Source organism: Salmo salar, chromosome 05, assembly GCF_965601325.2.
Source record: "Salmo salar chromosome 05, fSalSal1, whole genome shotgun sequence".
Taxonomy (NCBI): Eukaryota; Metazoa; Chordata; class Actinopteri; order Salmoniformes; family Salmonidae; genus Salmo; species Salmo salar.
In genome coordinates, this window is record NC_138295.1 from 18,037,642 (window position 1) to 18,063,604 (window position 25,963).

At 47.7% G+C, this 25,963-nt stretch overlaps 2 protein-coding genes across 2 annotated transcripts; both read right to left on the reverse strand.

Annotated features, from left to right (window-relative positions):
• Nucleotides 1–716: 716 nt before the first annotated feature.
• On the reverse strand, nt 717–6,812 carry LOC106604375 (RDS/peripherin-like protein xRDS35). The gene is made up of 6 exons (XM_014198936.1): nt 5,963–6,812; nt 4,360–4,602; nt 3,859–4,046; nt 2,438–2,684; nt 2,098–2,259; nt 717–1,517 (listed from the first exon to the last, which is right to left on the reverse strand). Exons 1-6 carry the CDS (start codon nt 6,110–6,112, stop codon nt 1,464–1,466), a joined length of 1,044 nt encoding a protein of 347 aa, XP_014054411.1. The 5' UTR covers nt 6,113–6,812; the 3' UTR covers nt 717–1,463.
• A 689-nt stretch (nt 6,813–7,501) lies between these two features.
• LOC106604376 (uncharacterized) lies at nt 7,502–15,332 on the reverse strand. The gene is made up of 7 exons (XM_014198937.3): nt 14,441–15,332; nt 12,730–14,302; nt 10,507–10,535; nt 10,035–10,163; nt 9,835–9,901; nt 9,165–9,272; nt 7,502–8,958 (listed from the first exon to the last, which is right to left on the reverse strand). Exons 1-7 carry the CDS (start codon nt 14,740–14,742, stop codon nt 8,275–8,277), a joined length of 2,892 nt encoding a protein of 963 aa, XP_014054412.3. The 5' UTR covers nt 14,743–15,332; the 3' UTR covers nt 7,502–8,274.
• Nucleotides 15,333–25,963: the final 10,631 nt, after the last annotated feature.

Here is a 25,963-nt window from a genome sequence, read left to right on the forward strand (position 1 = left end):
CTTATTCCGTTGTTTGTAGCCTATGCATCAGATTGATCAAGATATACTCTAAACAATTTCGAAATGGTAAATTCAGTAGGACGGGCGTTCGTTGCGCTTTCAGGTGCAATGGCGAACCCTGGTGGAATTATGGTGTAAAGGTCGCTAGTCTACTATCTATGAACATCCTACTTCTAAAATAAAGATGTTGAATGAACGTTGTCGTAAAACACACAGATCAGCGTGAATGAACCATTTGACAAAGAAACAAAATAAACAGCCACTACAAATGAAAACATGTTTGCTATGTGTAAGATAGTGCACGTTTATAATGCACTCGACATTTCTTTTATTTTTTGTCAAAACATAATGGAAAATGTAATTACCACTTTCTACATGGCCACGCTTTGACGTGAACTTTCTCCTAACCCTGTCCATTGTTGTGGTATGTTTGATAGTCATACATCCCGAATGTTCCTGTTGCTGTGAAGAGAACTGTTGTAGCAGTAGCATATGGATTAGCTATATAGGATTATGAAGGTGTTATGAGAGCAGCCCAGATTACATTATACAGTCACTCCTCTCCATCCTGTCATAAACCTACAGTAGCCTAGGTCTACTGTATCACTGGCATCACTCAGTCATTACACACATCATCATCCTATCCCTCTGGGTGAACTGAAATAACCCAACTCAGTTCAATGTTTATCTAGTACAAAAGGACTCAACTCCGCAAATCCATTAAAAGCAACTAACTTTAATATATTCAATGCCAGATGCAAACTTCACATGTTACTTAGCAGTGCGTTAACAAACTCTATACCCAGTCCAGTGTTCAATTGACTGTAGGCCTTCTTCACATGGGGTGAGTGTTTGTATTATGACGTTGTTACCTGTGTGATTTAGATTTTGTCTGATCCGAATCAAAGATCAGAACATCAGTGTTGTGTGTGATTTAGATTTTGTCTGATCCGAATCAAAGATCAGAACATCAGTGTACTTCAAAGTGTGTGTGATTTTTCATTTACTCATGTACCAGTATGTGAATATTGTTTTTGAATATTTACAAAATGTATGTGTGTGTTCTTGGGTGCCTTTCCGTAGTTTGACTTTGTTTGTTCTTGACCACATGAAACATCACCCTCTCGTGATGTATTGTCCATCAGGAGCAACAGAACACAACATTGTGTCTGAAAGATTATCATTCCAAATTCTGTCAAGTTAAAACACCTCTGGATTGTTAGATCTTGTCGTGTCTAGTCTGTGCGGAGCATGATAAGATAAGATTCCCTATGTATTTTAGTGCTCATGCATTGTTGCAGTATAAATCAAGCCAAAAAGATCAGTGCCTGTGTCAAAGCCAACACAGAGCGCTAGCTAGCCCAACATTAGCCTGGTCACAGGCAAGACCACCATGAGGTCACATGACAAAGCATCCTCATTCCCCTTCTCAAACCCATATATGGTTATATATTATCTTTCATCTAGCTGGCCTTCTCGCCGTCCGCCCCAGCTTCTGCCTCGTCACCTGCTTCCACCTGTATTGATAAACAGACGGGACACATTAGTGAGATACAACCAAATGCATTACCCAAAGCACTGCGAGTACTGTAGTACATCATACAACACCGACGGTCTGATCAGGAGGATGTATTGTTACAGAATGTTAAGATAGAAATGTTTTGTGTAGGACAGGTACAGATGTAGGATCTTCATTTTATTAGTCTTTTGTTGCTGAGAATTTTCCTGCACAGCAGGGAATGCAAACTTGTAGTGTATTTGAGGTTTAAAAAGACTTCTAAAGTTTGTGATTTCCACTTTGAAATTTCAGACTTGATTTGCACTAACAAAAAATGTATCAACCCCTACAAAAAATGTCCATTCATTATATTCTGCATAATAATTCACATTTCCTATTGCTGCAGGATCATTTTCCTGCTGTAGCAAACTGGCTCAAATTTAGATCCTACATCTGTATGATTGGTCAGTCAGATCCAATAGGGGCATTTTTCCAGCTTTATTTATTCTCCTTCTATCTGCAACATTTAGAGCGTTCCACGTCCCTGAACACACCCATGATATGTTTCACAGAGCATTATGGGTACTGTAGTTCACTACCTGTCCGAACTGCAGCAGTTTGAACACAGTGGTCTTGACATCCATCAGGGTCTCCTTAACCCCCTTTGCCAGGATGTAGCCTTCGCTGTCACCTTCGGGGTTCTCCGGGTCCACGCCCTCCAGAGACGTGTGCAGGTACCGCAGGCTCACCAACACTGATATCTGTGGAGACGATGTTACAGGGGTCAAGGTTCAACTCAAAGCCAAGGTTACAAAATGTATATCTAAAGCCACCTTATCACAGGGGTAGAGGTTGATGGTAACAAAATCACCAATGAAAACTACTGTCACCACATTACAGGCCAAAAAGAATTCTCTCTGTGTTTGTGCATATGCATACCTGCAGGGAGATGACCGACAGTATCCCGGGGCCAATGGTGTTCATGAGGCCCATGTAGTAGTCGACCAGCGCCTGTCTGCAGCCGCGGTTGTACAGGTTAAGCTCCTCACTCTGGTGCTCGTAGTTGTAGTGGGCAGTGTTGTCAGTCAGATGGTTCTGGAGGCAGGGCCGAGGGGAGCCGGGGTTACAGCAGCTGAAGGGGACTCCATCCATCAGGTAACGACCGTCCACGTTGCTACGCACACGACTGGAGAGGAGATTAGGTTTGATTGGAGAGGAGAGGAGGTTAACGGAGAGGAGAGGAGATAGGTTAACGGTTTGATTGAGCATTTCCCTTGTACATTTTTACCTTACATAAATGACACTGGCTTTAATGATGGATGACACATTTATGAGATGGCACTTGGAGACATGGTGTATGGAAATCACGTGAGTCATCATCACCTCAGATAAATCAGACAACTATGGTTTGTGGGCTTAACTTCACCTCTCCTCTCCACCCCCCCTCTCTCTCACTCCTCCCCCCCCCTTTCCCCCTTCCATCCCTCTCTCTCCCCCCTCGATCTCCTTTTCACTCCCTCCATCCCCCTCTGCCCCCCCTCCATCCCGCCCTCTCACACTCCCTCTCCTCCTCCCCCCTCTGTCCCCCATCTCCCTCCTCCATCCCCCCCTCGCACTCCCTCTCCTCCTCCCACGTCCTCCCCTCCCTCCTCCATCCCCCCTCTCGCATTCCCTCTCCTCCTCCCCCGTCCCCCCCTTTGTCCCCTCATCCACCCCCCCTCTCACTCCCTCTCCTCCTCACCCCTCTGTCCCCTCTCTCCCCCTCCATCTCACTCCCTCTCCTCCACCCCTTCTGTCCCCCCTCCACCTCCCCTTCCATCCCTCTCCCCCCTCCATCTCCCTTTCTCTCCCTCCATCTCCCTCTCTCCTCCTTCCATCCCACCCCTCCATCCCCCCCTCTCCCCCTCCATTCCCCTCTCTCCCCCTTCCGTCCCACTCTCTCCCCCTCATCCCACCCCTCCACCCCCCTCTCTCCCCCTTCTATCCCCCTCTCTCCCCCCACCACCGCCTCTCTCCCCCTCCATCCCCCTCTCTCCCCCTTCCATCCCACCCCTCCATCACCCTGTCCCCCTCCACTCCCCTCTCTCCCCCTCCATCCCCCTCTCTCCCCTTCATCCTCCTCTCTCCTCCTTCCATCCCCCTCCATCCCACCCCTCCATACCCCCCTCCATCCCCCTCTCTCCCCCTTCCGTCCCATACTCTCCCCCCTCCATCCCACCCCCCTCTCTCCCCCTCCATCCCCCTCTCTCCCCCTCCATTCCCCTCTCCCCCTTCCGTCCCACTCTCTCCCCCTTCCATCCCCCTCTCTCCCCCCTCCATCCCACCCCTCCATCCCCCTCTCTCCCTCCTCCATCTCTCACTCTTTGACTTCTTTAGAGGTGAAGTCCAGGTATCTGTTGCTGATCCACTGCACCTCGAACCAGTCCCTGTAGTTGGTGTTGCCGCAGCAACGCAGTTCCATTTGCAGCCTGTCGATAGTCTCCTTCTGGAAGCAGCGGCCTGGGACGTCCGTGTCCCGGTAGAACCGGATACCGTTCCTCAGGCCCACCTGGGATTGGACAGAGATGATGTCATAAAAAAGACCAGGAAGTACTCAAGGCTTGTTTTCAATTAATCTTTCCTGGATTCCTCAGTTCTTATGTCCTTGCCTTCTTCTCAAAACGAATTGGAGGGGGGTGGGGGGACCTTGACCTTGACCTTTTCCTCCAATACGGTTGTGGCGCAGGCGAGGAGATAGGATGTGAGGAGATAGGATGTGAGGAATCACAGAAAGACTAATTGAGATAGGATCCGACTGTTGTCATTATGTTATTCGGCATTTACTGTCTCATCCTTCTTCATCCCATCCCAGAGGCCCTTACCTTGAGTGACTCCTCGAGGTGTCCCTGCAGGGCATAGCTGAGCACCACAGCAGACAGCAACCAGACACACACCATCCAGGCCAGGCCATACCAGGGCAGCAGGAACGGCTTCCAGGGGGGGAATCGGGCAGAGTCCAGGGAGTCCTGACACACCCGCCCAGCAAACAGGTTGATCCCCATGGTTACCAAGCCCACCAGCATCAAGATGTTGGGCACCACGTGGATCTCTGTGTTGTCCATCACCTGGAGGGTCAAAGGTCAAACCTAGGGTCACCTTACTATACCAGTTATAACAAAGGCAATATACTAGTTATAACGCAGTAATAAAGTACATCTAAACAATCTATCTATGTTACATTACAGAGCTAAGCACCAGAAGATATGTTCTGCCATGTTCCATTCCATGATGAGGATTCCATTTGTTCATATAAGGCAATATGAGTCGTAGTCAGCACCCTACATAACTACTTCTATTGCTCCACTATATCCACTTCAGTACTATGACACTGTAGGTAAAGTGCAATCAACTACATCATTTGTCTGTTTTTTCTGTTGTATTGGTGTTATTGAGTTCAGCAATGTTGTTCCTTTTCAGTAACATTCATGTAACATGTAACAACTTGTCAGATCCAGGTTGCTGTATATAAAAAATCTATGAGCGTTGAAGCTAGGCGTTTGTCACCAGCGGATGCACCGGTAAACAATGTTTCCTTTTTTGAAAGGCCCCAGATTGAAGGCACCCGTAGTCAATGGTTGATTGGAGATATACTGTACCGGTGCACCCTACATATCTGAGTGATAGGTTACAGCTTCCAAAATGTCACAAGTGTGAAGCTTCGACCAACCCCTCTCCCTCCCTCCCTCACCCTCCCTCCATACATACAATCCATACATAGCATGAGTCATGAACACAACCACACACCAATACGCCCCCCTTCTCTCCCACACACAGCCACACACCAATACGCCCCCCTTCTCTCCCACACACAGCCACACACCAATACGCCCCCCTTCTCTCCCACACACAGCCACACACCAATACGACCCCCTTCTCTCCCACACACAGCCACACACCAATACGACCCCCTTCTCTCCCACACACAGCCACACACCAATACGACCCCCTTCTCTCCCACACACAGCCACACACCAATACAACCCCCTTCTCTCCCACACACAGCCACACACCAATACAACCCCCTTCTCTCCCACACACAGCCACACACCAATACAACCCCCTTCTCCCCACACACAGCCACACACCAATACAACCCCCTTCTCCCCACACACAGCCACACACCAATACGCCCCCCTTCTCTCCCACACACAGCCACACACCAATACGACCCCCTTCTCCCCACACACAGCCACACACCAATACATCACCCTTCCCCACACACACAGCCACAGTCACACACCAATACATGCGTGTGTGTGTGTGTGTGTGTGTGTGTGTGTGTGTGTGTGTGTGTGTGTGTGTGTGTGTGTGTGTGTGTGTGTGTGTGTGTGTGTGTGTGTGTGTGTGTGTGTGTGTGTGTGTGTGATTTGCCATGTGTGAACAGGTGTGTGTGCCGTGTGTATGTGTTATAGTTCCAGCCAGTACCTCTGCCCTGCGGAGCAGCTCGGTCTTGAGGTACACTCCCAGGGAGAAGGTGAAGGCCCCAGCCAGCACGGCCAGCCAGGACAGCAGCCACAGACCCTGGGCCAGACGCACACGCCTCTGCAAGGGGAACTGCAGCTTCAGCAGCACCATGGCTGGTGCTCACAACAACCAACACAGCACACAGAGAGAAGAGAGCGAGAGAGAGAGAGGATAGAGAAAAGGACAGAGGGAGGAGATGTTGAGATAATCAAGTAGAGAGAGATAGCAGTGAAGGATGAGGAAAGAATATTGGTAGGTTCAAAGAAGGAAAGTTCTGGGCAAAAAAATAAGGTGGACTACTGCGATTCATAGGAGTAGGTTATGCGAAGGTTGTTGTATTAGACAGACTGGTATGGCTTGGCCTTTCCAGGGTGCGTTGGTGAGTTATTATCAGGTTGATCTCCTGTAAGTTGTTCCTGTGGGCCGAGATAAGAAGGGAGACCTGTCTGATGTTGAAGGACAGGTTCAGGTTGGGACGATAATCCAAAACTTTCACGTAGAAAGGAAAATATTAGAAATCTCCGTAGTAATCCAATTGAAGTTGTGAGACAAAAACTGAAGGCCAAGAAAATAATGAATCTAATAGATATTTGATAATCCACGTTCTTTTTTGACAGCAAAACTATAATCCTTCAAATCATCAGGTTATGGTTGCACTACGACAGTGACTCTTCGATTCACACAATAACTGACGATGACAAGCCCAGTTTGTTTTGGACGGAACCCCTCTGGTGTGGTCTGTGAGTGGTCAGGGTGCATCCTTAAATTCCTGCTGTGGCCATGGTGGAGGACACGAACTGGCCAATGTCAGTTGTACAGTATGGATATGGTAATCCCCCATCATAGTCCTTGGGATCCTATTAGGAGAGGAGCACCAATAGGAAAGCAGGCCAGTGTCTGATCAGCAAACCTGTTCTGGGCCTATAGGTTGGATTTGACGGTTATGACGGGTAGACTCACAGAGAGTTGAGACAGAGGATTGGGGGGAGGGAGAGCAGGGCTATAGTTTATACAGGTAGATAGAGAGAGATGGATAAAGCTTACAGGCCGAGGAACTGGGGGACAGGGATATACGTACACTGAACAGAATTATAAACACAACATGTAAAGTGTTTCATGAGCTGAAGAAAAAAAAATCTCTGAAATGTTCCATATGCACAAAAGGCTTATTTCTCTCAAATGTTGTGCTGAGGAGTATTTCTGCCTATAATAAAGCCCTTTTGTAGGGAAAAACTCATTCTGATTGGCTGGGCCTGGCTCCCCAGTGGGTGGGGCTGCACCTCTGCCCAGTCATGTGAATGCCATAGATTAGGGCCTAATGAATTTCTTTAAATTGACTAATTTCCTTATATGACCTGTAATTTAGTAAACTCTTTGAAATTGTTGCATGTTGCGTTTATATTTTTGTTCAGCATAGGTTAGAATAGGAGAGAGAGTGATGGCTTAACACCAGAAGTGGGTCATGTTCGGTAAAAACAAATCAAGAAACCTTGTCAGACATCTTTAGAATCAGTCCTTTTATTGATCTACAACATGAAATGTATTTGGGGGGGTGACAGCAACTTTATACAGTTTTAGCTAAGAGAGTATATTAGGATGTACAGCATAGCATTCATAAGTAGGGCCCTGTGTTTTGGACAATCATGTCACATGACCTGGATTTTAACCTTTATTTAAAGCATTTTCATCAAACTGTCCACTTCTCTTTTTATGTCAGATGGTCCAGCACCATCCTCAGACAATTACCTTCATTGTTGGTGTAATTAATATCTCTGGATAAGGCTTAAAATAAAGGTTAAAATCTAGGTCATGTGACATGAAAGCCCAAAACACAGTGGGTAGCAGCTGGATTGATGTTTTTCAGATATGAAGGTTACTTCAATGGCTTACTGGAGCTTACAAAATAGCAGTCATTGTTATAAAATAGAAAATCCTACTCACTGTCTAGACATGAACCAAAAACTCCTTCAATTCTGCATCACTTCATAAGGGAAAGAAGGAACTGGACCACATGGTAAACTTAAATCAATAATTATATTCTGTGAGTATGCAAATTAATTGTTTAAGTCTAATACTTTCTTTACCACTGCACTACAAGACATTTGGGAAGGAAACAGAATGTAATATTTACAATGCTATCACTCAAATGTATAGTGACATTTAGTGAGTCAAATAAATGCAGAACTAAATGCAGAACTACAAACCATCACAAAGAAACCGTCACAATTTGAACAATCCTAGCCTATGCAAGATTAGGTTACAATTACAGAAGTTCATAGGTTCCTTTCACTCCGCACCCCTCTTGTCAGTTCTTCCCCCTCCCCGTTGGCCTTGTTTCCCCTCCCCCCACCTCCACTCCCATCCTCTGGGTGCGTCAGCTGGTGCAGGAAGTCATCTAAAACCCTCTGGGCCGTCAGATAGGACACATCAACAACAGCACCCTGCTTACTCTCAGCTGCTCTCCCTGCCTCTGCCACACACCCCTTGACAGCAGGCACAAGGTAACCCTCCCCCCCTGCACCTCCTGCACCCCCGGCACCCAACTCCACCAGCGGGTAGGGGTTGGGAGGGGTGTCAGTGTGAGGTTGGTAGTTGGAAGGCCGGGGCTGTCTTGCTGCTTGGCTGACAGCTAGCTTCTTATAGATAGCCATACTGATGTCAGCAACGGAGAAAGGGGGACTCATTGAGCCAGAATCCTCATTTCCTGTCTGACCTATCACCCCAAACCCCTCCTCCTCCTGCTTCCAGGGCATAAAAGCAGTGACCTTTTGTGGACCCGCCTCAAACTCCCTCAGTCCTACGCCTGACCAATCAGACGGCTTCTGCTCCAGTTTTGGACCCGGTGATTGGATGTCGCCCGTAGATTGGCCAGTTTTCAAGGCGTTCTTCAGGAACTGCTTGACAGCGTCTCCAGAGTCAAAGTGCTTCTCCAGGAGCTCCTTGATCAGACAGGGAACCTGGAGGACAGCACAGACATCCTCTCAGTTCATACAGTACAACAGACACAGAGAAACCAGTACCGGAGTTACAAGAAATGATCATGTAGGCAGCAATGGGCTGAACACGAGTTGAGGAGATTATGGATACAGTGTTTTAATGTAAGGCCACTATCAACTTTACAAAGAAAGTGCGGGTATTGCTCAGTAGATGGTGCTGTGCTCACATTGATGTTCTCCAGAGAGGCGATAGTGGCGTTGGCCTGCTCCAGCTCTGTGCTGAGATGGGCGATATGCTGCACCATATACTTCCTCTCAGAGCTAAGGCTCTCAGTCTGCAGGGATAGAACAGAGTGCATGACTCAACATGTTCACTACAGATGGTATAACAGTAGTACTAATTGTGCTCTAAGTCTTCAACGACTGAACAGAGGACATCAGTCAACACAACACTGTTTGTTGTAGAGGTGACAGAGCGGGAGAAGGATATTCAGAACAGTGAATGTTTCTATGTCGCTCTCTCATGGACTCAGGAGAGAGAGAGAAGGTCAAGAGCCATGCATCCTCCGAAACACAACCCAACCAAGCCACAATGCCAACTTAACCCAGAAGCCAGCCGCACCAATGTGTCATAGAACACGTGTCAGCGCGCACTGCCCCCAGCCAGCCACAGGAGTTGCTAGTCCGCGATGGGACAAGGACATCCCTGCCAGCCAAACCCTCCCCTTGTGTGGGTCTCCCAGTCGCGGTCGGCTGCGACAGAGCCTGGACTCGAACCCAGAATCTCTAGTGGCACAGCTAGCACTGCGATGCAGTGACTTAGACCACTGCACCACTCGGGAGGCCACTCTCTCTCTCTTTTGACTCTCCATCTTTCATGTTTGACCTGATTCTTACCGCTGAGTGCAGTTTCTCCCCCAGAAGGCTGTTGGTGTGCTGGGTACCTGTGTGTGTGTCCTGGAGCCTGCAGCAGAGAGAGACAGCATCATAAGCAGGGGTCTGGCTATGAATTCTGGGCCTACGTTGTATGCCCGTCCTCCTATAGCTCCTCCAATGCCAGCCTCCACTGCCGTCATCATATTATCATGAGCCCTGACCTCTTGAACTTCTCCTTCATGTGGCTAAGCTCCTCCCTGGCCCTGGCTAGCTCCGCCTCCAGGCTCTCGATGCAGACCACTGTTTGCATCAGGTTCTGGTGCAGCTCAGCATTCTGCTCCTGCAGTGTCCTATTTACACACAGGAGGATCATGGGAGATGGAGTTGTATTTTTTAAATGCAGTCACATTTCCTAAGGAGGCCATTTTAGCACATTAGATGCAGCTCATGTCAGCTTCTAGAGATTTCACATAGCCTAAGTAATCCAGACTGAACGCTGTGCCTTGTACCATTGTTACACACATTTTTCATACAGCTTATCTGAACATGTTCTTCATCCATCTTTACTGATGGTGATGAGAGAGCTCTGGAAGCCATTAGTGGAATCCATATCCAGTGACATTTCACAATCAAAAGCATGCTCTTTAGAGTGCATGGATAAACAGAGGAGAAGAAGGAAAACATCACACTCACTGGAGTTCGCCTATGTCACCCGTCAGGGCCTGTGGAGAGAGACAGCAAAAGAGAAGATTAACGATAACTGTCAATGACTTTCTAATTTAATAACTTTTAATACAGTTCTATTAGTTGTATTAGTAATGTTATTATCAACGTTTTTTTCTTTGATTATCTTTTGACTCATTACTATACACATCATTCACTTTGGATATTGTTACTATAAGCTTTGACAATGTACAGTGCAGTTTCTTCACTTGCTAATAAAGTTTCATAAACTGAATTGAATGTTTTTTGGACAGAGATGAAAATGACAGAGAGAATGATGGGGACATAACAGGGCCAAAGGGATTATTTATTGAATTTGAGTTCATACGCTCCAAGAAAAGCTATGGATTGTGTGTCAGATATGGATCAGTGACGTTAATAGAGCCATAGCCACAGCAGGGTTACTCTGTGCATCTCTGTGCTAGCTGGCCCTCTCTGTGCTAGCTGGCCCTCTTTTTGCTAGCTGGTCCTCTCTGTGCTAGCTGGCCCTCTCTGTGCTAGCTGGTCATCTCTGTGCTAGCTGGCCCTCGCTGTGCTAGCTGGTCCTCTCTGTGCTAGCTGGCCCTCTCTGTGCTAGCTGGTCATCTCTGTGCTAGCTGGCCCTCTCTGTGCTAGCTGGTCCTCTCTGTGCTAGCTGGTCCTCTCTGTGCTAGCTGGCCCTCTCTGTGCTAGCCGGCCCTCTCTGTGCTAACTGAACCTCTCTTTGCTAGCTGGCCCTCTCTGTGCTAGCTGGTCCTCTCTGTGCTAGCTGGCCCTCTCTGTGCTAGCTGGTCATCTCTGTGCTAGCTGGCCCTCTCTGTGCTAGCTGGTCCTCTCTGTGCTAGCTGGTCCTCTCTGTGCTAGCTGGCCCTCTCTGTGCTAGCTGGCCCTCTCTGTGCTAACTGAACCTCTCTTTGCTAGCTGGCCCTCTCTTTGCTAGCTGGCCCTCTCTGTGCTAGCTGGTCCTCTCTGTGGTAGCTGGCCCTCTCTGTGCTAGCTGGTCCTCTCTGTGCTAGCTGGCCCTCTCTGTGCTAGCTGGCCCTCTCTGTGCTAGCTGGTCCTCTCTGTGCTAGCTGGTCCTCTCTGTGCTAGCTGGTCCTCTCTGTGCTAGCTGGCCCTTTCGGGTTGGGTATTGTGTTATTCCAAATGCAACACAATGCCTATAAAGGTTACTCGTTACCTAATATGGTTCAGTGTGGACAAGCGTCACAGACAGAGGATGACGCTTGAGTTCTCCTTATATAACTGCTGCTTTGTGGTTTAGGACACCAACTGACACTCCCTGTGTGGTTTGAATCACTTTGAGAACATTAAAGAACTTTGGGACAAATCACAATGACATCAATGCATGATTTACCTAACTCTACAGTTAGGACCTACTATCTATAGTATGATATACCTAACGCCACAGTTAGGACCCACAGTTAGGACCTACTATCTATAGTATGATATACCTAACTCCACAGTTAGGACCTACTATCTATAGTATGATATACCTAACTCCACAGTTAGGACCTACTATCTATAGTATGATATACCTAACTCCACAGTTAGGACCCACAGTTAGGACCTACTATCTATAGTATGATATACCTAACTCCACAGATAGGACCCACAGTTAGGACCTACTATCTATAGTATGATATACCTAACTCCACAGTTAGGACCCACAGTTAGGACCTACTATCTATAGTATGATATATCTAACTCCACAGTTAGGACCTACTATCTATAGTATGATATACCTAACTCCACAGTTAGGACCCACAGTTAGGACCTACTATCTATAGTATGATTTACCTAACTCCACAGTTAGAACCTACTATCTATAGTATGATTTACCTAACTCCACAGTTAGAACCTACTATCTATAGTATGATTTACCTAACTCCACAGTTAGGACCTACTATCTATAGTATGATTTACCTAACTCCACAGTTAGGACCTACTATCTATAGTATGATTTACCTACCTGCAGAGCAGGAAATACAAACTTGAAGTGTATTTAAGTTTTAAAAAGGCTTCTAAAGTTAGACATTTTCACAATTTCAGACTTGATTTGCCCTAACGAAAAATGTATCAACCCCTACAAAAATGTCCATTAATTATAATCTACATAAGACATTTCCATTTACTGCAGGATTATTTTCCTTCTGTAGCAAACTTGCACAAATTAAGATCCTACATCTGTAGTTGACATCAGTTATTTCTCACCCTATATGAAGTAGGACACCAGCGGTAGGTTGACTGGCTGTGGCGGTCGCTCTGCTCGGAGTTGGGGCTGGCCGTGTCTCGTTCTCTGTTCCGGGACGAGTCCGACTTGCTGGAGGGAGACTCCGACTCTGGCCCTTGTACTGGAGGAGGAGAATGTGTGTGGATCGGGGCGTGGTGGGGTAGCTGGGGCTGCTGGGTGTGTGGAGATGAAGGTGGGCTATGGCTGGGCCTGTGGCTCTGGTCAAGGTGTTTGTAGCTCCGGTGTTTGTGATGGCTGGGCTCAGGGCTGGAGCTGACAGTGCCATCTGTAAGAAGCGGGCCATACCGCCCATGCCTATTACCGACAGGACCCTGGAAGTCAGGCAGGGAAGCTGGTTGGTCTTCATAGCCAGCTGGTGGGTGGGGCGGGTAGGGTTGGCTGGAGTGGAGGGTTGGGGGGCTGCCTAGACGAGGAGTGTGGTTCTTGCTTTCATACCCAAACTTTGCAGGGAGACATATTTTCCGTGACCGTGTGTCAGAGTCATTCCTCAGTTTCCTAGGCAGAGCCTGCGGTTTAGTAGCCGGCTCCCTCTCTTCCCCCTGCCCATCTCCCTGCTTTTTCGAGGGAAGCTGGGGCTGACTTTTCGGTTGAGATTTGGGGGATGCTGGGGCTTTGGCTGGACATGGTCCTACCGTCTCGACAGGGACCCCCAGAGTATTGAGACGAGCGGGGCTGATAACCTGTTTAGTGATCTCATCCAGGAATGCAGAGAACTGTATCTTCCCCTTCACCATGCTCTGCCTGGCTGCATCCTTCAGAGCATCCACATCCTGCTTCCCCTTGGGCCCTGCCGCCTTGCCTGCCACCCGGGGGGACAGCACCTCCATGGACTTGGCCTTGCGGATGTCCCGTGGAGCCTCCTTGTTTTTCAGGATGCCTTTACTGGGGAGCTGGATAAAGGACACCGCCCTCTTCGGCCCAGCCAAGACCTCTTCACTGAAGGCCAGGCTCCGGCCCAGGCTGGCTGTCTTGTAGAGGGATCCGTGCTTCAGGTGTGGGGGTGTCTGTACTTTCCCTCTGTCAGTTCCTGTGTTCTGCAGCAGCCCCTCTTCACTGCGGCTGTGGCCCCGGTTTAGCTCGGAGTAGCTGGGCTCGCGTCCTCCCCTCCCCTGGGCCCGAGGATGGGTCCCAGGACTGCCTCCTCCGTGAATTCGCCCCTGTTTGACGGTGGCATACACCTGCAGCTCGCTGTCGTCCTCACGGAACTGTCGTCCTCCCGCAATGTTGGAGCAGGACATGGTATGCTGCGGCCGGCTGGCGTGCTTCATGGAGAACTTGTCGTCAATGCCGGCCTCAGAGGACCATTCGGTGGAAGAGTCGGAGGGGGAAGATGAGAGGGAGGAGGAAGATGCTCTGGAGAGGGTAACGGTGGTGTGGTGGTCCGACATCTCGTCGTCATGATGAAGGTGCTGAGGATGGTGATGGTGGCGTCTAAGGGGTTGCTCCTGGTCATCTTGGGGATGGTTACCCTGGGTATAGTGGTGACCGTGGCTTTCACTGCTGCGTCTATCATTGTCCCGTAACCTGCTGTAGCTGATATTGAGAAATTAAGTAGTAATGCTGTATTCATTCAATAACCACACTCAATTATAGTCTTCATCAAATGTGCATTCCTCATTACTGTTTAAAAAAGGAAACTTTAATAAAAGGGAAACTCAATAGTGATCCTACCTGTGTGTCTCCCGTTCTTGATCCCGGTGCTGGTGGTGATGATCGGGGTTGTGATGGCGGTGCTTCCCTGGTTTCATCCCACCTGGAGAAGGACTATGAACAGGAGTGAAAAACTTCTCCATCATTTGTCTCTTCCCTGCAGGGAGGTCGTCGATGCCCTCCTGATGTCTCTCCTGTAAAACATAGTGTTGATCAGCTTCTGCTCTCTGTCTGGGGCTGCGGTCCCTGTCCCTGTCCCTGTGCCCATCTGATGGTGACCTCTTGGGTCTAACTGCTCCCTGTCTGTCAGCCTCAGAGATCATAGCTCCAGAAGATGAACAACCATCACTCTGTCAGCTGGTTACCGGTGTTAATTATGTTCTGTATGAATGACAAATTAATACGAAATCCTTCAAGATATGTGCACCACAAATGCCTATATGTCCAAAAAGGGTCTGGTTTAAAAGAAAATCTGAAATGTTTCCAATTAACTAACCCAACGCTGTTTCTGCTGAAAGGGGAAAGTAATTATCTCAATGAAGTATCCAGCTGTTAAGTTATTCTGGACAGTTTATCAGCCTCTCATCTTGTTGCTATCCCACTGTCTCCCTCACCCTCCAACTCTAGAATAGCTGCGTGACAGTGGAAGAAATATGCCACATCCCTGACCAGACATCAGTCAAGCTGCATCGAATCCTGATGTAATGGTGTTTCATCGAACCAATTGAAAGCGCGAGACAGACAATTGTCCTTGTGAATGCAGAACAGGATCGAACCGACACAGCTGGAACAAGAACATTAGTGCAGTTCATTTAGCCTATTGCTCTGGATTATTGATAGAAATTTGGGGTTACCCTTGGCCTCTAGCGGCGCACTTACAGGCCTATTATCATTGATGATTATGGATTATATGTAGGCCTTGTCCCCCAGTTTCACTACAGTCAGTCTGAGAGTAAGGTAGGGCTTGTCAACCATGAAACACATGCAGCCTAGGGGCAATTTTGTAGCCTGCCATCTGGTTGAATGTGGGCCCAGACTTGTACTCCCAACTCCAGCTGCCTAATAGAAGTGAATTCACATGTAATGCTGTTGAGGCCGACCCTATACTGTGACAATAGGCTACTGTAAATAGAGGAATGTAAATCAACTTTTTGTTTGCCAATGTGTGGCCCTACAGACCATTATGGTTACAAAATGGCCCCTGAAATTACTTTGACACCCTTGATGTCAGACCTATCAATTTAAAACTCACGCATCATCAATGACCATTCAATGCAAATTTGCGGTAACAATTGTTTGTTTGTGTGACTCAGGGACTAGTCATTATCATGCCTAACAGGGACTAGTCATTATCATGCCTAACAGGGACTAGTCATTATCATGCCTAACAGGGACTAGTCATTATCTATATGCAAATAAGGTGGAAACTGAAACAGCTTATTTACCACATTTTACATTTACATTTTAGTCATTTAGCAGACGCTCTTATCCAGAGCGACTTACAGTAATGAATGCATACATTTCATTTCATTTGTTAACAAAGCCTAAACAAAAGCTTTAAAAGTAAAAAATATATCCTGTTTAAACCCCCACCAGACAAGACATGATTACATTGAATCGTTTGAGTTCATGATGAGATGCTTAAACTACCAACATCCAGAGGACAGAACTCCACTCCCTACTCTCACCGATCAATAGATTAGTTGCCTAAGAGAGCAGGCTGCCCAGTCCTCTAAAAATGAAAACACAATGACTGATAGTGTTTTTCGCCTGGAGCGACTGATAGATTGGTTCAGACACAACCCAGTCTGTTGTATTGTATTTGTATGTGTGTGTGTGTGTGTGTGTGTGTGTGTGTGTGTGTGTGTGTGTGTGTGTGTGTGTGTGTGTGTGTGTGTGTGTGTGTGTGTGTGTGTGTGTGTGTGTGTGTGTGTGTGTGTGTGTGTGTGTGTGTGTGTGTGTTGTGTGTATGTGCGAGCGTGCATGTGTGAAGAACTCTTTTTGTATTTGAGTGTACTAGATGGTGTGATGTATGTCTTGTTCGACATGTGCTATTATAGGCTAGGTCGTTGTTCTTTTCAATGTAGGCTACACTCTTAGAAAAAAAGGTTCCCAAAAGGATTCTTCGGCTATCCCCATAGGAGAAGAGAAGCCTTTTTGGTTCCATGCACAGTGCTTTCAGGAAGTATTCATACCCCTTGACTTACTCCACATATTTTTTACATTTTACATTTTAGTCATTTAGCAGACGCTCTTATCCAGAGCGACTTACAGTACTGAATGCATACATTTCATACATATTGTTGTGTTACAGCCTGAATTCAAAATTGATTAAATAGATTTTTCAATACCCCATAATGACAAAGTGAACACTTGTTTTTAGAAATGTTTGCAAATGTATTGAAAATTAAATACAGAAATACAGTTACATAAGTATTCACACCCATGAGTCAATACATGTTAGAATCACCTTTGGCAGCGATCACAGCTGTGAGTCTTTCTGGGTAAATCTCCAAGAGCTTTGCACATCTGGATTGTACAATATTTGCACAATACAATTTTTAAAATTCTTTAAGCTCTGTCAAGTTGTTTGTTGATCAGTGCTAGACAACCATTTAAGCTGATTTAAGTCAAAACTGTAACTAGGCCACTCAGGAACATTCAATGTTGTCTTGGTAAGCAACTCCAGTGTATATTTGGCCTTGTGTTTTAGGTTATTGTCCTGCTGAAAGGTGAATTTGTCTCCCAGTGTCTGTTGGTAAGCAGACTAACCTGATTTTCCTCTAGGATTTTGCCTGTGTTTAGTTCTATTCCATTTCTTCTTATCTCCCAAAAAACTCCCTAGTCCTTGCCGATGACAAGCATACCCATAACATGATGCAGCCACCACAATGCTTGAAAATATGAAGAGTGGTACTCAGTGATGTGTTGTGTTGGATTTGCTCCGAACATAATGCTTTGTATTCCGGACATAAAGTTAATTTCTTGCCACATTTTTTGCAGTTTTACTTTAGTGCCTTATTGCAAACAGGATACATGTTTTTGAATATTTTATTCTGTACAGGCTTCCTTCTTTTCACTCTGTCATTTAGGTTAGTATTGTGGAGTAACTACAATGTTGTTGAGCCATCCTCAATTTTCTTCTATCACAGCCATTAAACTCTGTAACTGTAACTGGCCTCATGGTGAAATCCCTGAGTGGTTTCCTACCTCTCTGGCAATTGAGTTAGGAAGGACGCTGTAGCGTGTGCGTAACTGGCTGCAGGGAAGTCAGGCGCAGGAGAGCAGAATTGGGTAGCAAACGGAGCAGTTTATTTCGGTGAACAAAACACACGGCAGGAACCGAGTTCGGTAGAAGTCGTGACAGTACCCCCCCCCCCCCCCGACACGCGGCTCCAGCAGCGCGCCAACACCGGCCTTGGGGACGACCCGGAGGGTGAGGACGGAGACGGTGGAACTCCCGCAGCATTGAATGGTCCAACACGTCCTCCACCGGAACCTAGCATCTCTCCTCCGGACCGTACCCCTCCCACTCCACGAGGTACTGATGGCCCCTCGCCCAACGCCTCGAATCCAGTATGGAGCGAATGGCGTACGCCGGGGCCCCCTCGATGTCCAGAGGGGTCGGAGGAACCTCCCACACCTCAGACTCCTGGAGCGGACCAGCCACCACCAGCCTGAGGAGAGACACATGGAACGAGGGGTTAATACGGTAATCGGGGGAAGCTGTAACCTGTAACACAGGACTTTAAACGGCCCCACAAACCGCGGACCCAGCTTCCGGCAGGGCAGGCAGAGGGGCAGGTATCGTGTCGAGAGCCAGACCCGCCTCACTGCGGTGATGGTCTGCGCTGGCTTTCTGGCGCAGCATGGCACGCTGAAGGTGAAAATGGGCGGCATCCCATGTCTCCTCCACGCGGCGGAACCAGTCGTCCACTGCAAGAGCCTTGGTCTGACTCTGATGCCAAGGCGCCAGAACCGGCTGATACCCCAGTACGCATTGGAAAGGGGAAAGGTTAGTGGAGGAGTGGCGAAGCAAGTTCTGGGCCATCTCTGCCCAGGGCACGAACGCCGCCCACTTCCCCGACCGGTCCTGGCAATAAGACCGCAGAAACCTACCCACATCCTAGTTAACTCTCTCCACCTGCCCGTTACTCTCGGGGTGAAAACCCGAGGTAAGGCTGATCGAGACCCCCAGACGCTCCATGAACGCTTTCCAGACCCTCGACGTGAACTGGGGATCCCGATCAGACACTATATCCTCAGGCACCCCGTAGTGCCAGAAGACGTATGTAAACAAGGCCTCCGCAGTCTGTAGGGCCGTAGGGAGACTGGGCAGAGGGAGGTGACTGCAGGACTTAGAAGAACGGTCCACAACGACCAGGATCGTGGTGTTACCTTGTGAGGGAGGAAGATCGGTAAGGAAATCCACCGACAGGAGCGACCAAGGCCGTTGGGTAAGGGGTGTAGCTTCCCTCTGGGCAGGTGCCTAGGAGCCTTACACTGGGCGCACACCGAGCATGAGGAAACATAAACCCTCACGTCCTTAGCCAAAGTGGGCCACCAGTACTTACCACTCAGACAGCACACCGTCCGACCAATGCCTGGATGACCAGAGGAGGGTGACGTGTGGGCCCAATAGATCAGCCGGTCACGGACAACAGACGGAACTTATAGATGCCCAGCAGGACACTTGAGGGGAGTGGGCTCTGCACGTAGCGCCTGCTCAATGTCCGCGTCCAGCTCCCACACTACCAGCGCCACCAGGCAGGAGGCCGGGAGTATGGGGGTGGGATCCATATGGGGGTGGGCTCCTCTGTGTCATACAGCCGGGACAGTGCGTCTGCCTTCACGTTCTGGGAACCTGGTCTGTAAGAAAGGGTGAAAACAACACGGGTGAAAAACATGGCCCACCTTGCCTGGCGAGGATTCAGTCTCCTCGCTGCCCGGATGTACTCCAGATTGCGGTGGTCAGTCCACATGAGAAAAGGGTGTTTAGCCCCCTCGAGCCAATGTCTCCACGCCTTCAAAGCCTTGATGACAGCCAACAGCTCCCGGTCCCCCACGTCATAGTTTCGCTCTGCCGGGCTGAGCTTCCTCGAGAAGAAGGCACAGGGCCGGAGCTTCGGTGGCGTACCCGAGCGCTGAGAGAGCACGGCTCCTAACCCAGCCTCGGACCCACCTCCACTATGAATGCCAAAGAAGGATCCGGATGGGCCAGCACCGGAGCAGAGGTAAACAGAGCCCTCAGGTTACCAAAAGCCCTGTCCCCCTCAGCCGACCACTGCAAACGTACCGGTTCCCCCTTTAGCAGTGAGGTAATGGGAGCCGCTACCTGACCAAAACCCCGGATAGACCTCTGGTAGTAATGGGCAAACCCTAGAAACCGCTGCACCTCCTTTACCGTGGTGGGAGTCGGCCAATTACGCACGGCTGAAATGAGGTCACTCTCCATCTCCACCCCTGAGATGGAAATGCGGTACCCTAGGAAGGAGACGGACTGTTGGAAGAACAGGCATTTCTCAGCCTTGATGTACAGGTCATGCTCCAACAGTCGACCAAGCACCCTGCGCACCAGGGACACATGCTCGGCGCGTGTAGCGGAGTATATCAGAATGTCATCAATATACACCACTACATCCTGCCCGTGCAGGTCCCTGAAAATCTTGTCTACAAAGGCTTGGAAGACTGATGGAGCATTCATCAACCCGTACGGCATGACGAGGTACTCATAATGCCCTGAGGTAGTACTGAACGCCGTCTTCCACTCGTCTCCCTCCCGGATACGCACCAGCTTGTAAGCGCTCCTGAGATCTAGTTTGGTGAAGAAGCGCGCCCCATGCATTGACTCAATCGCTGTGGCTATGAGAGGTAGCGGGTAACTGTACCTCACAGTGATCTGGTTTAGGCCTCGATAGTCAATACACGGGTGCAGACATCCCTCCTTCTTCTTCCCAAAAAAGAAACTTGAGGAGGCGGGTGAAGTGGAGGACCGAATGTACCCCTGACGCAGGGATTCGGAGACATATGTTTCCATAGCTGCCGTCTCTGCCTGTGACAGGGGATACACGTGACTCCTGGGAAGTGTGGCGTCTACCAGGAGATTTATCGCACAATCCCCCCGTCGATGGGGTGGTAATTGAGTCGCCTTCTTTTTGGAGAAGGCGAGAGCCAAATCGGCATATTCGGGGGGAATACGCACGGTGGAGACCTGGTCTGGACTTTCCACCGTAGTAGCGCCAACGGAAACCCCTAAACACCTCCCTGAGCACTCTCGCGACCACCCCGTGAGAGCCCTCCGTTGCCATGAAACAGTGGGGTCATGACAAGCTAACCAGGGTAGGCCTAGCACCACGGGAAACGCAGGAGAGTCAATGAGGAAGAGACTGATTCTCTCCTTGTGACCCCCCTGCGTCACCATGCCCAGGGGAGTGGTGGCCTCCCTAATCAACCCTGACCCTAATGGTTGACTGTCTAAGGCGTGAAATGGGAAGGGCTTAGCCACTGGAACAATGGGGATCCCTAAACTATGGGCGAATGACCTGTCTATAAAATTCTCAGCCGCACCTGAATCGACGAGAGCCTTATGCTGGGAATGCGGGGAAAACTCAGGAAAAGTAACATACAAAAACATGTGTGCAACAGAGGGCTCTGTGTGAGAATGGTGCCGGCTCACCTGGGTTGATGCCAGAGTGCCCTGCCTGCTGCCTCGACCCCCAGAGGAACCAACCCGGCACCAACCGGCAGTGTGACATGGTGCACGGGAAGGAACCTCCTCCGGTCTCCCTGATCGCAGCACCTCCCAGCTCCATGGGCATCGGAGCGGTGGTGCTGGGGGATGGAACCGACAGACCCCGCTCTGGACGTCCGCGGATAGCCAGCAGGTTATCCAGCCGAATGGACAGGTCCACCAGCTGGTCAAAGGTGAGGGTGGTGTCCCTGCAGGCCAACTCCCAACGGACGTCCTCGCGCAAACTGCAGCGATAGTGGTCGATCAGGGCCCTGTCGTTCCATCCCGCGCCGGCGGCCAGGGTTCGAAAGTCCATTGCAAAGTCCTGGGCGCTCCTCGTCCCCTGCCTCAGATGGAAGAGACATGAAATCCTCAAAATGGTCCAGCGCCGCATCTCCTTCTCACCACACGGTTGGCCCACTCCAGGGCTTTCCCCGAGAGGCACGAGATGAGGGCGGACACCCTCTCACGGCCCGAGGGAGCCGGGTGGACGGTCGCCAGATATAAATCCAGCTGCAGCAGGAAACCCTGGAAGCGTGCGGCGGTCACATCGTACTCCCTGGGAAGTGCGAGACGAATCCCACTGGAACCGGGTGTGGAGGGGGTGAGTAGTGGAGACCCCTGTGGTGCTGGTGGGGGCGCTGGAGGGACTCTCTGTCTCTCCCAGTGGTCCATCGTCTGGACGACGTGGTCCATGGCGGCGACGAGACAGTGAATAATTGCCGTGTGCTCCTGGACGCGCTCCTCGACTCCGCTAACATAGGTACCTGCTACTGCTGACTCCATACTTGGTTGTGGAATTCTGTAGCGTGTGCATAACTGGCTGCAAGGAAGTCAGGCGCAGGAGAGCAGAATTGGGTAGCAAACGGAGCAGTTTATTTCGGTGAACAAAACACACGGCACTTAGAACACTAAACAACTAAGGGTAGACATACCCCGGCGCAAACCAGTCAGACGTGCACATACACGAAACAACAAACAATTCCACACACAGACATGGGGGGAACAGAGGGTTATATACACGACAAGTAATGAGGGAAAGGTGTGTGGGAAAACAAGACAAAACAAATGCAAAATGAAAGGTGGATCGGCGATGGCTAGAAGACCGGTGACGTCGACCGCCAAACGCCGCCCGAACAAGGAGAGGAACCGACTTCAGCGGAAGTCGTGACAGATGCCTGTATCTTTGTAGTGACTGGGTGTATTGATACACCAAAGTGTACTTACACTGAACACAAATATATAAAATAAGCACAAAAAGGATATTTCTCTCACATTTTGTGCACAACTTTGTTTACATCCCTGTTAGTTAGCATTTCTCATTTGCCAAGATAATCCATCTACCTGACAGAATGATTACACAGATTAAACAGTATAATCATTACACAGGTGCACCTTGTGCTAGAGACAATTAATGGCCACTCTGAAGTTCAGTTTTGGCACACAACACAATGCCACAGATGTCTCAAGTTTTGAGGGAGCGTGCAATTGGCATGCTAACTGCAGGAATGTCCACCAGAACTGTTGCCAGACAATTTAATGCTCATTTCTCTACCATAAGCGTTGTTTTAGAGAATTTGGCAGTACATCCAACCGGCCTCACAACCGCAGACAACGTGTATGGCGTTGTGTGGGCAGCTTAACTAGGTCTTTCCTTGCAGCACTCGACCACACCACTGGACAATAATCAAGATAAGACAAAACTAGAGCCTTCAGGACTTGCTTTTTGGATCTGTTGGGTCAAAAAAGCAGAGCATCTTTTTATTACGGAGAGACCTCTCCCCATCTTTACAACCATTGAATCTATATGTTCTCGACCATGACAGTTTACAATCTAAGGTAACACCAAGTAATTTAGTCTCCTCAACTTGTTCAACAGCCACACCATTAATTACCAGATTCAGCTGAGGTCTAGAACTTAGGGAATGAGTGTTACCAAATAGAATGCTCTCATTTTTAGAGATGTTCAGGACCAGTTTATAACTGGCCACCCATTCCAAAACAGACTGCAACTCTTTGTTAATGGTTTCAGTAACCTCATTGGCTGTGGTTGCTGATGCGTATATGGTTGAATCATCAGCATACATGGACACACATGCTTTGTTTAATACCAGTGGCAGGTCATTGGTAGAAATAGAAAAGAATAAAGGACCTAGAGAGCTGCCCTGCGGTACACAATGCTTTACATTTGACATTAGAAAATCTTCCATTAAAGAAAACCCTCTGCGTTCTATTAGATAGATAGCTCTGAATCAACGATTTGGCAGAGGTTGAAAAGCCATAACACATACAGTACGTTTTATCAACAACAAGTTATGGTCAATAATGTCAAACAGCTGCACTGAAATGTAATAGTACAGCTCCCACAATCTTCTTATTATCAATTTCTTTCAACCAATCATCAGACATTCGTGTCAATGCAGTAGATGTTGAGTGCCCTTCTCTATAAGCATGCTGAAAATATGTTGTTAATTTGTTTACAGAGAAATAACATTGTATTTGGTCAAACACCATTTTTTCCAACAGTTTGCTAAGAGCTGGCAGCAAACTGATCGGTCTGCTGTTAGAACCAGTAAACGCTGCATTACCACTCTTGGGTAGCGGAATGACTTTGACTTCCCTTCAGGCCTGAGGACAAAGACTTTTCTCTAGGATCAGATTAAAGATATGACAGATAGGAGTGGCTATAGAGTTAGCTACCATCCTTAGTAGCTTTCCATCTAAGTTGTCAATGCCAGGAGGTTTGTCATTATTGATTGATAACAATATTTTTTCCACCTCTCCCACACAAACTTTACAAAATTCAAACTTGCAATACTTTTCTTTTTTATGCATGAGTACAATGGCTCACTGTTTGTTGTTGGCATTTCCTGCGTAAGTGTGCCCACTTTGCCAATGAAGTAATCATTAAAATAATTGGCAACATCAAATGATTTTGTGATTACTACGGCATCTGATTTGATGAAAGATGGAGTTGAATTTAATTTCTGCCCATAACTTAATTTAAAGTATTCCAACGTTTTTTTTCTCCATCATTCTTTATATCATTGATCTCGGCTTCATACTACTGTTTCTTCTTCTTTTTGTTGAGTTTAGTCACATCAGTTCTCAATTTGCAGTAGGTCAGCCAGTCAGATGAGCAGACAGATTTATTGCCACTCCTTTTGCCCCATCTCTTTCAACCATACAGTTTTTCAATTCCTCATCAATCCATGGAGCCTTAACAGTTCTAACAGTCAGTTTCTTAACAGGTGCATGTTTATCAATAATTGGAAGAAGCAATTTCATAAATTCATCAAGTTCAGCGCCTGGATGCTCCTTATTAATCACATCAGTTCCAACAAATATTTTTAACATAATCCACATAAGAGTCACAGCAAAATATTTTGTATGATCTCTTATACACTATTTTAGGCCCAGTTTTCGAAAATTAGGCTTTTCTGGATATAGCCACCATATTGAGATCACTGCATCCAGTGGGTACGGTTACAGCTTTAGAACAAAGTTCTACAGTATTAGTAAAAATGTGATCAATACATGTGGATGATCTTGTTCCTGTAGTGTTTGTAAACACCTTGGTAGGTTGATTAATAATTTGAACCAGATTACAGGCACTGGTTACAGTGAGATGCTTCCTCTTGAGTGGACAGCCTGATGAAAACCAGTCAATATTCAGATCCCCAATAACTTCATCATGCTCAAAGGGATATTCAATGTCTGTTTGTTTTTTGGTTTTTTACTCATCTACCAATATCTGCCCTTCTTTGCGAGGCATTGGAAAATCTCCCTGATCTTTGTGGTTGAATCTGTGTTTGAAATTCACTGCTCGACTGAGGGACCTTACAAATAATCGTATGTGTGGGGAACAGAGATGAGGTAGTCATTCAAAAATCATGTTAAACACTATTATTATACACAGAGTGAGTCCATGCCCCTTATTATGTGACTTGTTAAGCACATTTTTACTGCTGAATTTATTTAGGCTTGCCATAACAAAGGGGTTGAATACTTATTGACTCAAGACATTTCAGCTTTTCATTTTTAATGAATTTGTAAAAATGTATAAGAAACAATTCCACTTTGACGTTGTGGGGTATTGTGTGTAGACCAGTAACACACAATCTCTATTTAATCAATTTTAAATTCACACTGTAACATAACAAAATGTGGAAAAAGTCAAGGGCTGTGAATACTTTCTGAAGGCACTGTAGAAACATATTTTGGAAAGGGTTCTACATGGAACTCAAAAAGGTTCTACCTGGAACCAAAAATGGTTCTCCTATGGGGACAGCCGAAAAACCCTTTCAGGTTCTAGATAGCACCTTTTATTCTAAGACTGTACTCTCCTTCATCAACCTGCTAGACTAGTCTGGGCTTGTCCCTTATGATTTCATTGTGAAATAAAACAAATTATTTAACCTTTATTTAACTAGGCAAGCCAGTTAAGAACAAATTCTTATTTACAATGACTGCCTACACAGGCCAAACCCAGACGACCATGGGCCAATTGTGTGCCACCCTATGGGACTCCCAATCACAGCCGGTTGTGATACAACCTGGAATCGAACCAGAGTATCTGTAATGACACCTCAAGCACTGAGATGCAGTGCCTTAGACCTTTGCGCCACTCGGAAGCCCCATGTCAGTGTGATGGAGACTAAATAGCCTACTCAGATCCAATAATAGGCTCTGGGGCCTCCTGCATTGCTTTTAGAGACGATTAATTCCTAGTTTGATCGCCATCATGACATCTAACTAGCAGTAATGCAGGAATTCTGTGAAGTAGCTTTGTGCCATCTGGTGGTGAAGGCAAA